The sequence below is a fragment of the Fukomys damarensis genome, unplaced genomic scaffold, assembly GCF_012274545.1.
Source record: "Fukomys damarensis isolate Sample0158 unplaced genomic scaffold, DMR_v1.0_HiC HiC_scaffold_17, whole genome shotgun sequence".
Taxonomy (NCBI): domain Eukaryota; kingdom Metazoa; phylum Chordata; class Mammalia; order Rodentia; family Bathyergidae; genus Fukomys; species Fukomys damarensis.
Window position 1 is genome coordinate 41,575,511 of NW_022900929.1, and position 14,042 is coordinate 41,589,552.

The following is a 14,042-nucleotide window of genomic DNA, read 5'->3' on the forward strand; positions in this document are numbered from 1 at the left end:
GTAGAGCATAGAGTAGGAATTTCATAAGGGCTAGAAGTATTATTTTTCAACTGTAACCATTAAAAATATAATTTGTCATTCATGGGCCAAGAACTTCGCTATACTATAAAGGACACAGAAAAACAAAACTGTTACTCCCTCCAAGGTGTTTATACAGAGCAGTAATAGCAGGACTTTGATAGGAAAAAAAGTATAATGGAACTACTCAAAGAATTTAATTTATACTTATGATGTGGATTATGTATGAGATGATATTATATGAATCAGCAGAGTAACATTACAAAAGTAGGTTTCTTGGGTAATAAAAGAGGTATATGCTTTTTCTCTATTATAGTTCTCTAACATGGTTAAGTTCTAACAAGGTAATACCAAATATTTCTCAAACCTATCTGACCATGAAACCATTTGTCAAGGACCATATCAAAGTATCATTGTTCTGTTGAAAGAGTTTAGACCAGTTTTAGACCACGCTGATAAGGAACACAGAGGCAGAATGCCTGAAAGATCATGAGAAAAGCACCCTCAAAGAGTAAGTTAAAGATCCCAAAGATGTCCTCCATCAAAAAGCTTGAGGGGCTGGGCGTGGTGGCGCATGCCTGTAATCCCAGCACTCAGGAGGCTGAAGCAGGAGGAGGATCGCTGTGAGTTCGAGACCAGCCTGGACTAGACTACATAGTGAGTTCCAGGTCAGTCTCAACTACATAGTGAGACCGTGTCTCAAAAAAAAAAAAAAAAAAAAAGCTTGAGGACCACTCTAAACTGAAGGTGCCTAATCATAAAGAGACACAACGGAGAAAGAATTAGAAATCACTGATGTGCTACAGAATTGGTTTCGTGAGGGGACATCAGATTGCACATTCCTTGGAGGGTGGCAGCTTCAGCAGCAGCAGGATTATTATATAGCCACTGAAACTAAGTCCCAGAAAAGCTGATAAATTTCCTGAGGTCACAGTGCAAGTACATCATCATCAAATAGAAAATAGTATCCCATCCAACCCACAAATTACAATATGGGCGTAAATCAGCTACAAAAAAGCTGTGATAGTGATTTTCAAATTCTAGCTTTTAAGCAGCCTCAAATAACCATACTGTGGGAAAATGAGTTTTATCATGTGCTTTAATAAGGCAGTCTTACGCTGTATTTCTACACAATGATTATGAACTTTCTACCCCTGTGCAAAAATTTCTCAAATAAGAAACTGTAAAGAACTGTTAAAGACAAGCTGTTATTTTTTGCAAAAATGAAGTCAGAAACAGAATTATCCAAACTTGAAAAATGAACCAGACAGTGATGATGAGTATCATAAAGTGACCATAAACTTTCAGGGAAGAGTTTAGTAAATGAATGAAGGGCACACTTGGAAAAAAAAAATAAAGAATTTCACTGTAGTTACATTATAATGACATGAAATACTGTTATCATGGGCCAGGGATTTAGCTCAGTGGTTCCACTGCCTGCCTCACAAGTGAAAGGCCCTGAGTTTGATCCCTAAGTACAGAAAGAAGGAAGAAAGGAAGGAAGGAAGGAAGGAAGGAAGGAAGGAAAGAAGGAAGGAAGGAAAGAAGGAAGGAAGGAAAGAAGGAAGGAAGGAAAGAAGGCAGGCTGTCATCATGCAAAATTCTTGACTTGTCAACACTTCCTCATTGGAGATTTGAAGTCAACCAAATACACAGTGACACCTAAGCTGTTGAATGGCTCCAAGCTCAAATTTTCCACTATTGGAACAGCAAAATTTGAAAAACATACCTTCTTGGTGTTTGTAACTATGCTTGATAGTCAAATTGAAAATCAGACTTGAAAAACCTTTTTGTTGTTGTTGTTACCAGGGATTGAACTCAGGTCCTTGTGCTTGCAAGGCAGGTGGTAGAACCACTGAGCTAAATCCCTAGCCCACAAAAAAGTTATTTGCGCCATGAGTGAGCCATGCGTTGAATCTCCCCACAGACACAAAGGGTAACACTTCAGTCTAAGTGTCGCTCTCGCTCAACACCACACGGGGCTTATGTTAATGCATTACAACATGCATCACTGTGTTTTGAGCTTTGCTTTTTTTTGTACTTTATTTATGTAAAATATTATAACCATAGCTCCAAAGAAACTTAGTGAACCTAAGAGGAAAACTGTGAGAACCATGATAAAGAAGGAAATCAAAGTAAAATTTGTTAGGTCCTGGAAAAAAGAATTTATAAGTTTATAGTCATAAGCTTGTAAGAATTTATAAATTAATACATTTTTGGACCTCAGAACCAATTATTTGGTTTTCTATTATTTCTCGTGGAGAAAAATAGGTTCTGTTCTTGATCTGAGACACCATACCTGACTCCTTTCCTCCTATTTATTAGTTTATGTATTTTTTAAAGTAATAGAAAGCTAATTAACACACCATAGTTTTCATCATTTTAGATGCACGACGACAAGATTTTACACAGATGGTATGAGATAATATACACAAAGTGCTTAGAACAAGGCCTGTCAGAGTAAGAACTCAAAAATTGTGAGCAATTGGCAACTGCTGTTACTGTGAGTAGTATTTAGATGTCTTAGACTAGACTTCATGGGTCTAATTTACAACTTGGGGAAATATAAGAGTTTGCCTTTACCACTTGGCTGTTACACTTGGCTGTTACAAAAACTCCTGCTTATAGAAGCACCGCTGCACCAATCCTCTTTGCAAATCTGCTTCATAAATTATCCCTTATCAATTTCAAATCCTCTGAGACAGCTGGGAATCTCTTTCACAACAGAACAAAGATGAAGAAGGGAGGTAACTGTGGCCATTTTGCAACATAGCTGGTAAGAGCCTCCACAACTCTTTTCCCTTAGGAGACAGAGGTACTTTTCCACTTTTTGTTACTTCATGAAATGGACTCATTTCCTTTGCTGAACTCCTTAAATCTACCTCAATGAGGTGTGGCATGAATTCATTCACCCTGATACTTATAAAAAAATTTCTGCGGCTTTCAATGACTTCATATGTAATTGAATATAGTATTTTGGCTATTTTAAAGCATATTATCACTTAGTGAAAAGAAGACTATAAACCATCAGCCTAGGCCTAACTTAAAAATTGTCTTTGCTTTCACAGGTGTAAAAGGTGTTTTCACTTTGGTTTGTTTTTTGTTTTTGGTACCAGGGATTGAACTCAGGTGGCACCACTGAGCTAAATCCCTAGCCCTGCAAAAGGTTTTTAATTCCTTCTGATTCTTATTACAAGAGATCTCTGTTAATTGACCTACAAAAAGTTCTGACTAGTCTATTTATAGTTGCAAACCTAAAAGCTGAAAAAGAGCTATTGTAATTCAACTTGGCCAAATACATCTGAGAGTGCACTCTGATTTAAATCTTGTTCATCTGTCTGTTCAATGTTAAAACACCTACAGCTGTCTCATTTTTTTAAAAAAAAGCAGGGATTTTTTTAGCTCAACAACTTTTTTCTCTTTTATTTAGCTCTTTTTGAGATTCCTGTGGAAAACCATTTGTACAGTGTTTTAGGGTAGCAAACTTATGCAAAACATTAGCAGACGAAAACAGCCTCAAGTTTCCATAAGACTTAAAAACAAAGTTTGATAGCATAAAGGTTATATATGATTGAGTTGCTACATATGTTTGCATCTGTCAATTTTCAGGTACATGTTCTATTTTAGTTGGTATAGAAATAGACACTTATGATATAGCCCAAAGATCTTTGTTTACAGGGTTAACAGTAAATTAACAAGATAAAAATAAAGATTTTTTAAAGTATGTTAATGAACCTGATTTCCACACTATACTATATATATATTTCAAAATGTTGTATACCATAAATTTATACAGTTTCTATTTATGAACAAATTACTTATTAAAAAAATAATTAGACTCTCTATCCACCAATTCATTAAATTAGCAAATAATAAATATGCATCAGAAATGTCATTTAGGGCCGGCCGGAGATTTAGGTCAGTAGTTCCATCACCTGCCTCGCAAGAGCAAGGTCACAAGTTCGATCCGCAATACCAAAAAAGAAAAGAAAAAAGAAAGAGAAATGTTGCTTAAATTTTGCTCCTATTCACTCCCAAAGTATGGGGTTACCCCAGCCATCAAAACTAGACTTAGACTCTGATTCCATATCTAGTCATTTGAAATTAAGGTTTTGAGCTTCCAAGCACTGCAAACAAATGCAAAAAATCATTAGATGGCAGGACAAGGAAAAAAAGATACTTCAGTCACTGAGAGCCCACAAAGGAGGAGCAAGTTGGCAACTTTCCAGCACTGCCCATGGCTAAAGAATGGCTCAGCATAACTTTCTGCCATGAGGATCTCAGTGCCTTAATCTGCAGGACATCACACTGCAGAAAGATACACTCAGAGATACACAGACATGAACACAAAACTGTACATAAGCAGAACAAAAATAATTTACTATGCACAGGAAAGATGACCTTTAAATCATTTCATATCATACCTATCACTTAAAAAAAAAAAGAAAGATAACAAGTGCTGACAGTAAAAGTCTAAATACTCTTATCTTCTTTCCTGTTTTAAAAGCAAAACACCCATTTTTCTACCCAAAGACATGGAGGGCATTTTTTCAAACTGAGAAACTGAAATCTATTAAACGAAAGACCCTCATCCCACAATAAAGTCAGTGCCCTCTGGCAGGTCCAAGATGCTGATGCCTGCTAGTGAAATGCTTCAACACAAGAGGAATATTTACTTCAACACTGTGGAAAAGTCAGTATCAGATGGCCAGCTTAGTAGAATCAAAGAGATATACCTGCAGGCTTTCAATTTCTTCTTTGTGCTCCCTCTTCAAGTGTAAGATAGCAGCTTGGTATTCTGTAAGATCACAAAAGAAGCCAGTTACAAAAAAAAGCATAAAATGTGGTACAAAATTCAAGTGAGCATCTCCTAGATCTCAGATGTCTCTTACAAATAAGCTGAATAAACAGATGCTATAAATGTACACTGACTTGAGGAGAGATTCCATAGGGTTTTTTGTTTTTTTGTTTTGTTTTTTTTTTTAATAGGATGAGGGCATTCCAGATGAAGACTGGGTCAGAATTTGTCTTTAAGGAACAGATGCAAGCACAGGCCCCACAGAGAAAAAACATAGATGTATTAAGAGCATGAAATATAAGCACATTTTCTATATGAGATCAGAGAACTCTATTTTTAATTGTTTTTTTTTAAAATCTCCATTTGAAAGCAAGACTAAGTTACCACCTTTGGCCAATTTTAGTGTTCAGATTACCTTAGAAAGTTAAGACTATTTCATTTTTTTTTTATACCGGGGATCAAACTTGGATCCTTGAGCTTGAGAGGCAGGCGGTGGAACCAGTGAGCTAAATCCCTGGCCCTAAGATGATTTCTTATTTGAATGAGAGATTATAGAGTGAATTGAGGCTAAAAGGACAAAATAAATTTCTGGTCCAATTTTCAACTGAGAATACATAATGTTTATTTCAATAGTAAATCCCCAGTGTACAAAGGAACTGCCGCCAACAGCTGAAACTACCAGCAGGCTGGGTAAGCAGTCAAGACAACTTTCCAGGATAGCTAAGCATGTGGTGTCCCAGAAGTATACATACATGCTGCATGCAGAGAGCCACAAAGCAAAATGATCTCTTTTCCTGGATAAGCTAGTTTTAGAAATGTATTCAGGGTTGTACACATGAGTAGGGAAGAAATCAGACCTTATTTTAAATAGACAAAAGACAGGCTGTTTCTCTATGTGGATTTCACAGATCAGGCATGAAAGATGAGGCTTCAATTCAAAAGTAGATGAGGGAAACCTTTGGGAAAGCTCCATAGGGAGAAGAGTGTTGATAATTATAACAGCCACACTGCTGCTCTTGTGGAGGACATGTTGCATTGAGCTGTGAAATTATCGGCAAATTCTGTGGCTTCTACATCCAAGCCACTTGTCACTGTCACTGTTTCCCACAACTACCACTATGACCCAAGCCACTAGATCTCTCTCCTAGATGGCTATATGCCCGCTGGTAGGGTACTCAGCTGTCACACTTACCAACACCATAACTAAATCTCATCCCATCACCCTGAGTAATCTCCTGAAGACATGAACCAGAGCATGTCTCACCCATGGATTCCACTGCACTTGGAATGAAATAAAAATCCCCCACTGCAGCCCATAGAGCTTTCCATGATGTAGTTCCCACACACCTCTCTTTGTCATTTCATACTACTCTTCTTCCTAGAAATTACACCTCAGGCGTACTGGCCTCTGCTGTTCTCTGAACTTGTCAATTTCTGTTTTACCTCAAAGTCTTTGTTGATATTGGTGACAAAACTGACCAGATGTTATACAACAAGCATCATTCCAAGTACAGTTATAACACGGTACTGATTATAACACGGCACTGATTCTAGGACCCCCTAAAGGATACCAAAATCTACAGAGGCTCAGGTACATATATCATAGTACATGCATGTATCTTATGCACGTCCTCCCATATACTTTCAATCATCTCAGGTTACTTATAGTACCTAACACAACATAAACACTATGGAAATAGTCATTATACTAAATTCTTGGAGAGCTCGTTTGAAGGTTCTAGCAGGGGCGCGCAGCTACTCATATACCCTGGACCAAGGAAACGGTCCTCCTCTATCAGGGGTGATCATCCTCTTCTACCAAGGAGCAGCTTTGGGAGGGACACATATGAGTGGTGAGAGAGGAAGGGGACACCTGCCTAGCCTGCCAGATCAGATGAATCAATCCTGGAAGTCAATGGGGTGACAGATGTCGCAGTCAGATCACCTTCACATCCTATACTAAATTCTTTGGCAAAGAAAAAAGTATATACCCACTGCAGATGCATTTTTTTCTCATTGATTAATTTGATTTGTGGTTCATTAAATCCATGGATAAGGAACCTTCAGATATGGAGGGTCAATTGTACATTGTATGTTAACTCATTGAAGCTCTACTATAACTCTACGATGGAGGTACCATTATTATCACCATTAATGAAGAAACTGAAGCATAATAGGTTAAGAAGCTAATCAAACGAAGGAGAACATTCTGCAGAGCCAAAAACTATGCTTAGTTCAGTGAATGAATATTCTGACAAACCTTTGTGTGTCTATGGAACAGAATACAACCCAGCAATAAAACGGAATGCAGGCACTATCATGGATGAATCTCAAAGTCACAGTCTACAGTAACAGAAATCAGTCTCAGAAGGCCAACTAGTGTTTAATTATGTGTATCTGACAACCAGGACAGATCAAAGTAGAGGGACAAAGAACAGATCAGAGTAGTAGTTGCCACAGGCTGGAGATGAAGGGAGGATTTGACCATACAGCTGCAGCATACAAAAAAATTTTGAGAGATGATAAACTTATATCCTATTTTGATTACAGTGGTAGTTAAATGAATCCATGCATGTGTTAAAATTCACAGAACTGTGCATGTGTCAAATTCAAAGCAAAAAGTCTGTAATAAGTTGTTTTAAAAACCTGCGCCAAATTCATACGTTTACATTTTTCTTTAGAAGAGTCAGCATACCAAAAAGATACCTGCTACTACCTTTTGTATTTTTTGCATCATCCTAAGACCATGGCAGATATAGTAGCACAAGAAAAGGAACAAAAACATGCAGATTATAAGGGGAAAAACATGTTACTATTCATTATGGCGTATTTAAGAAAACATGAAGCCTTCAAAAGATAAAATATCAGAATATATGAGTTTAGCAGAGTTTCTAGATATGAATAAAAGCGTATATGATAAAAAAAACTTTGAATTAGCAATAATTTAAAAAACAAAACTTAAGATATTTAAGTATCCCTAAAATCACAATCTAGGAAAAATATGCAAAGACCATATGTGAGAAAATAGTAATACTTCATTAAAATATTTTACCAAGAAAGATACAGAAAGACAGTAAGCAAGCCATAGTTTTTGCTATCTATAAGAGTCATCAATGTAAGGTGCTGATTATCCCAAATTGATCTATAATTCAATAAAATCCTCCAAAACTTCTTGAGGGTTTTAATCTAAGAAGATGATTCTAAAATGTATATGAAAACAGAGGCACACAAATGCCAAAAAAGAGCCAAGGAATTTTTTAAAATGTAGATTAAAATTAATTTACCACTTAGCAAGAATCATTTTTAATTATTACAATGTGACTAAGAATGGTATCGATGTGCAGATACAAAATAAGACTAAAATAGAAACATGCTATGAATTTGTGATCATTTTATGTGAGAAAGAAGTAGCCCTAAAGATTTTTGCTTACACACAGACTAGTCTTTCAAATATCTATAGATTATGGAAATAGGTATTTTTATGAAAAAATGTGAAACTAGAGCCCAACTTTATACCATATAACAATCTATTCCAAGTCCATTAAGAGCTACACTATAAAAAGGAAAATTATGAATATTTTACATGACAACAGAGCATAATGCTTTTATAATCTTGGAATGGGACAAGATTTCCAAAGATACAATAAGTCCAATATATAAAGAGGGGATTTGGTCAGTTTGACCATATTCAAATTAATAACTTTTTTCTCAAACTACATCATAGGAAGAAAAAGACACAGAGAAGGAAAATACACTTGAAACAAATATAATCAAACAATATCTAGTTTATGTATTTAAATCCTATAAAACTACTGAAAATAGAACCCATGAAAAAATAGGCCAAAAAAAATCATAGGCACTTAAAAATACAATGTAAATACTATGTAAATAGTTGTGACACTGTATTGTTTAGGGTATAATGTCAAGAAAAATGTATCGCTTCAGTAAAGATCCAATTTTTAAAGTATTTGTAATTCAAGCTTATCTGCTGATTTAAAACCTGTGGATCTGAGGCCAACTATATATGAAGTCTGACTAAACTGAGTATTGGAGAAGATGCTGAAAGATGAGAACTCTTACACACTTATGGCAGGAGCGGAAACTGGTACCATCACTGTGGATAATGCTTGGCATTTTCTAATAAAGTTGAAGATACTCATCAGTCCCTACCCAGCAATCCTCACTGATATAGCTTAGATCTTTCATTTTTCAAAAGGCCTAGGTGTAAGGCTTCATACCCAAACTGGTAGTATTGAGAGGTTGTGGAAGCTTTGGTTGTTGGTGGGAAGTCTTAGAAGTTTTAGATCACTGTGACTGGGGGCGTGGAAGAGGGCATCCTCAAGGAGGCTTGTGGAAATCCAGCCTCTTCCTTTCTATTTTCATGTCCCAACCATGCGGCTAATGGGTCCTCCCTGCCATTCACCCTTGCCATAGTGTGCTCTGTTGCCACAGGTCCAAAGCAATGGGGCCAGTCAGGCATGGAGATAAGACTCAAAAAATGTGAGGCAAAAACAATGTGTCCTAACCTTGTGATGATAAATATCTAAACCTAAATCAATCTCACACTTTTACAAAGTAGCAAAAAGGAAGGTAGATGAACCTACTTCTTATAAAACTGATGTTCCTTGGAATCAGCTATCTACCTTCTGAATAGAAATCACATCAGGTATATTTTGGGAAATTATTCATTTTGTGTAAACTGTACCTATAAGGGTGTGACAGATATAGTTATGACTAATCTATTAACAAACTGATGAAGGAGATCATTGCAAAGTCAACACTCAGAAAAGCATGATCCAGCTCCTCCTTAAACAAATATTTTTGCCAACAGTACCATCACTACAGGTGGCAGGAAAACACACAGTCATCCCAATAATCACAAAACTGAATGAAAAAGACAATGTCTTTGCTAATGGAAACTTCATTTTGAGGGTTCACAAGACAATGTAACAATATATGAAGGTTACAGGATAATGCTACAGAATATAAAGATTTAATTGGTGGTTTCCAAATGTGTCTTGTTAGTGGATGTCCTTTTCCTCCTACTTTTTTTAGGCTTTCAAATGCCTTAAAGTAATGCAAGATAATGGTTGTGAGGATGGTGAGTAGAGGTTCTAATTCAACACCAATGGTATTTGTGTTTTTTAAAAAACAGAACTTGAACCTAGCATTCAGGAGTTGTGGGACTGTAAAAATGGGTGAAAAGAGGCACAGAGATTTTAAACCTAAGGGACTGATTGAAAAGGGAAGATCCCTTTGAAGTCACTTTAGCTCCAGTGGAAGTTAATAAATGAAGCAATCTAGTCCACAAAAAGCCTAAGGTATGTTTCTTAGGAAAAGAATATATGAAAGACTAAAATGGCTCCTCACTGGCAGAATTCAATTTAGGGGAAAATACCAAAGAACTTCCCTGCATGAAAATAAAGCTCTTTCTAGTCATGCATTTAAATGAATTGGTTCCTCCCCCACTTTTTTTGTGGTAGAAACCCTTTTTGATCAGTTCTCAATAGCAAAACAATTTTTCTGCCAGCTATCTGGTTGTGTCCTCCAATTTGCCAAGAGCAGATTTAAAAATAATTTCAGGAACACGGAAGTATAGATTAACCATTGCCACAATTAATTCATCAATGATTACATGAGTTTATATTTGTTAAATATGATTATAGATAACATTACTGAGTGCTATTTCTCAGGAATGGTTCTAAGCACTTTACACACACTAACTCATGCTAGTCTTACAAATTTTCAAACATATCAAAGTTTATTTGGCAGATGAAGACACTGAGGTGCACAGATCAAACAACTTGCCCAAAACCACATGCAGTAAGTCCCAGGGATGCTACTCATGCCCAAGGAACCTGTGCATTTACTTTGCACACTTTTGTTTCCTTACCTTTTTTTTTTTTTTTTTTTTGGCTATTTGGGACTGGATAAAAAAATCAGATATACACAAAATTCAAAATCCTTAGGAACTTAGAAATTGCTAGCTTTATCCAAACACTAGAATCACTTATAAACTCAAGAATTTTTTTACATACATCTTTAAACGAGGCCTATACATTTTTAACCCTAGCGAGGTTTGAAGAGGGTGGGATCAAAGTGACACTGTGAGTTATGACATCTAGTACCAGAAAGTTATGTGATCACAATTTCTTCATCTTCTCTATTATACCAAAGCTACCAGATTATGGTTAAATTGGGTTTTATTTATTCTCTCTTACATATATACCCCCATCCACTCCCCTGTCATGAGACTAAAGTGTGTAAACGTATATAATTATATCATTTAATACTAAAAGAGTAAGTTCAGAATAGCAAACGAGCCTTTATGCTCTGGGGTGAAGCTATAAAATAGGTACAAAGGTCAATAAATCCATGGCTATGTCTCTGGCTCGACCTATATAGCAAAGGCAAGCATTCAGGGCCTGACCATCTGATAGATACAAAACAAAATTTTGGCTGACAATTTACCCTTTTAGGAGAATTTACCCTTTTACCTTGTCTTCTTATCCTTATTTTGTATTGTTAGGATAAAAATGCCAAGAGTTTTAGAATTCCAGGAAAACAAGATCTCAGCCAAATGTGGCACATACTTGTAATCCCAGCTACTTGGGAAGCTGAGGCAGGAGGACTGCAAGTTCAAGGTCAGCCTGGGCCAATTAGCCAGACTGTGACTCACAATAAAACATAAAAAAGTGCTGGGGATGTAGCTTGCCATCCCCTTGGTTCAATTCCTAGTACCACATACACACGCACAAACTTACCATGCTTCTTCCAACCATGCAATTTTAAAAAAACAGCCTACAACAATGACTAAGAAACAATACTTTGTAGAAAGGCACAGGCTGACAGAAGGGGGAAAAAAGGCAACAAATGAAGTACTCAGTTCCCGTCAATAGGTGGCAATCACAAGGGTTCATATTTACACTTGCTACACAACACCATTGCAACACCTGACTGATTTGGTCTGGAGCAAGAGTGCGGAGAAATCAGGGTGAGCTGAAGCTGTGAGACACGAATTTTTCTTTTTTCAGTTTGAAAGGTGGAGTAGAACAGACACGGTAACTCGCTGTGAAAAATTAGAACATGTACAGAGTATTTCCAAAAAAACTCAGTGAACCAATAGACTGCCAGTTGTGGTGAGTTCACATTTTTTTAAACCTCCCTCCCAAGCCTGCATACTAATGAAATCTAAACTACAAAGTGAGAAAGTTAAAAGTCACAGGTGAGTAGCAAAACAGAATTACATCTTGGAGAAAAAAATGGGACAGAACACCAGAGTGGTGCTTTGGGCTCTGCCCCACTGTGCCCTAGTTCCAGAGGAAGGCAGGGCAGGCAGGACAGCAGGAGTTGGGTTACTGACAGAGCAACAGGCTCCACAAATACCCCTGAAGGGCAGGAAATGGGGCCCTGTTTGCTACTTGGAAAAAGGGACAGGTGTGGTAAAGGAAAACTGCATGAGCTGGAGGCTCCACAACAGGGTGCAGGCCAAACTTCTATTCCGGAGGTCTGAGAGGAATAGGCGAGACAACTATAAGATCAACAAGGGCAAGAAGATGAGGGAAACCTTGCTTAAATCATCCTATGAACCTTCAAAGCAAACTTCTGAAACATGGAGAAACTTTACTGTCAAGACAGTCAACAAAATCAACAACTGAAACACAAAATCACTCGATATCAATTTTAAATACTGAACATGTATTAGAAATATTTGAGTAATGTTCAGAATCTTTTCCAAGATAAATGAAAGAATAACAACCATTATAAAAATCATCGCAACAATGTCATACCAAAAAGAAAAAGACAAGAAGAAACAACAGGTGGCCATCAATTTTTTAAATATTAGAGAAGCCACTGAGATGAAAAACTCAAGAAGTGGCTAAACTCTGACACAAAGAAGAAATTTTTAAGTAAAAGATAATTGAATGATTAACTAGAACTACAGCATGGTACAAAAAAAAAGATTATAGGGAAGAATCATACTTAAGAAATTCTGGCATGAATGCAGGGATAGAAAAAACAGATCATGAAATAAGAATAGAAAAGAATGTGTAAATACTGAATAGTTCCTCTGATGTGAAAAGCTATAATAGTACATAAGATCCTAATGAGATAACTGACCATGTGAAATAGGAAGAAAAGGGCTAAAGGTGTAGGGAAAATGGGAAGGGTAGGGGAAGGTAATAAGGGAAAAGAAAAAAATACGAGAAAATGGAAATAAAGTGTTTGTAAGGGGAGGAGGGGGTAAAGGGAGGGCAGGGACAAGGGGAAAAAATAAGAACCAAGACCTGTCATATAAAGGTACAAGATCCCAATAATGAATGTAATTGTACTGTATACCTAAAATGTACCAACAAACTCAATAAAAGAAAAAAGAAAAGAAAAGAAAGTATTAAGGAGAATGGGCATATGGAATCGAAACGTGATCTGAGGTTGCACTGAAATTTGTAGGGAAAAATTAAAACTATTTTTAAAAATCAGCCTTAAGAAAAATGTTTAGATCTCAAACCATACGTGTATAAGAATCCAGAAGATTAAAAATCTAAATGGTACAAACACAACAGAAAAAACTTTGGAAGAAAATTTAAAGCACCTTTGTAACATTGGCATACAACAAAGCTTCTTAATCACGACTTAAAAAGAAAACACAAAGAAACCATTTAAAAAATTCAGTTATACTAAATGACCAAAAGTAGGTATGTTGAAAGATGTCATTAAAAAAATAAGCCCCACATACAGAAAAGACATGCAAAGTGTCTGACTAATGAGAAATCAGCATCCAGAATAAAAATATCCTAGAAATAAGTTAGAAAAGCAACCAATAGAAAAAATTGGCAAAATGACAGTAAATTTATGGCAAAGGACCTCTAACTTATTAATATATAAACAGGAAGAAAATTTCACTTTCTTTGGGAAAATGTAAATTAAAAAAACAGGCTTTCAAAACACAAAAACCATACTATACGTATTTGGAAATTTTTATGCATTATAGATATAAGTATAAAAAAATTAAAAACAAAAGATTAAAAACAATTTCATCTAAGGGAAATGTGGATGGGACATAGAAGGCTTCAATGTATTTGTAATTATTTTATTTCTTATGCCCTAGGTATAATCATGAAATTGAATGCAGGGCCAGGGATTTAGCTCAGTGGCACTGCACCTGCCTTACAAGCACAAGGTTGTGAGTTAGATCCCTGGTACCAAAAAAAAAAAAAAAAAAAAA

The 14,042-nt window shown here is 36.3% G+C and overlaps 1 protein-coding gene across 10 annotated transcripts in view; it reads right to left on the minus strand.

Annotated features, from left to right (window-relative positions):
- Positions 1–14,042, minus strand: part of Fmn1 (formin 1) — a 378,745-nt gene that overhangs the window by 207,195 nt on the left and 157,508 nt on the right. For all 10 annotated transcript variants that reach the window (XM_033765033.1, XM_033765032.1, XM_033765037.1 and 7 more), the window contains one exon: positions 4,755–4,816. In XM_033765033.1, the coding sequence (XP_033620924.1) occupies positions 4,755–4,816 (62 nt within the window). The remainder of the gene's footprint in view (positions 1–4,754; positions 4,817–14,042) is intronic.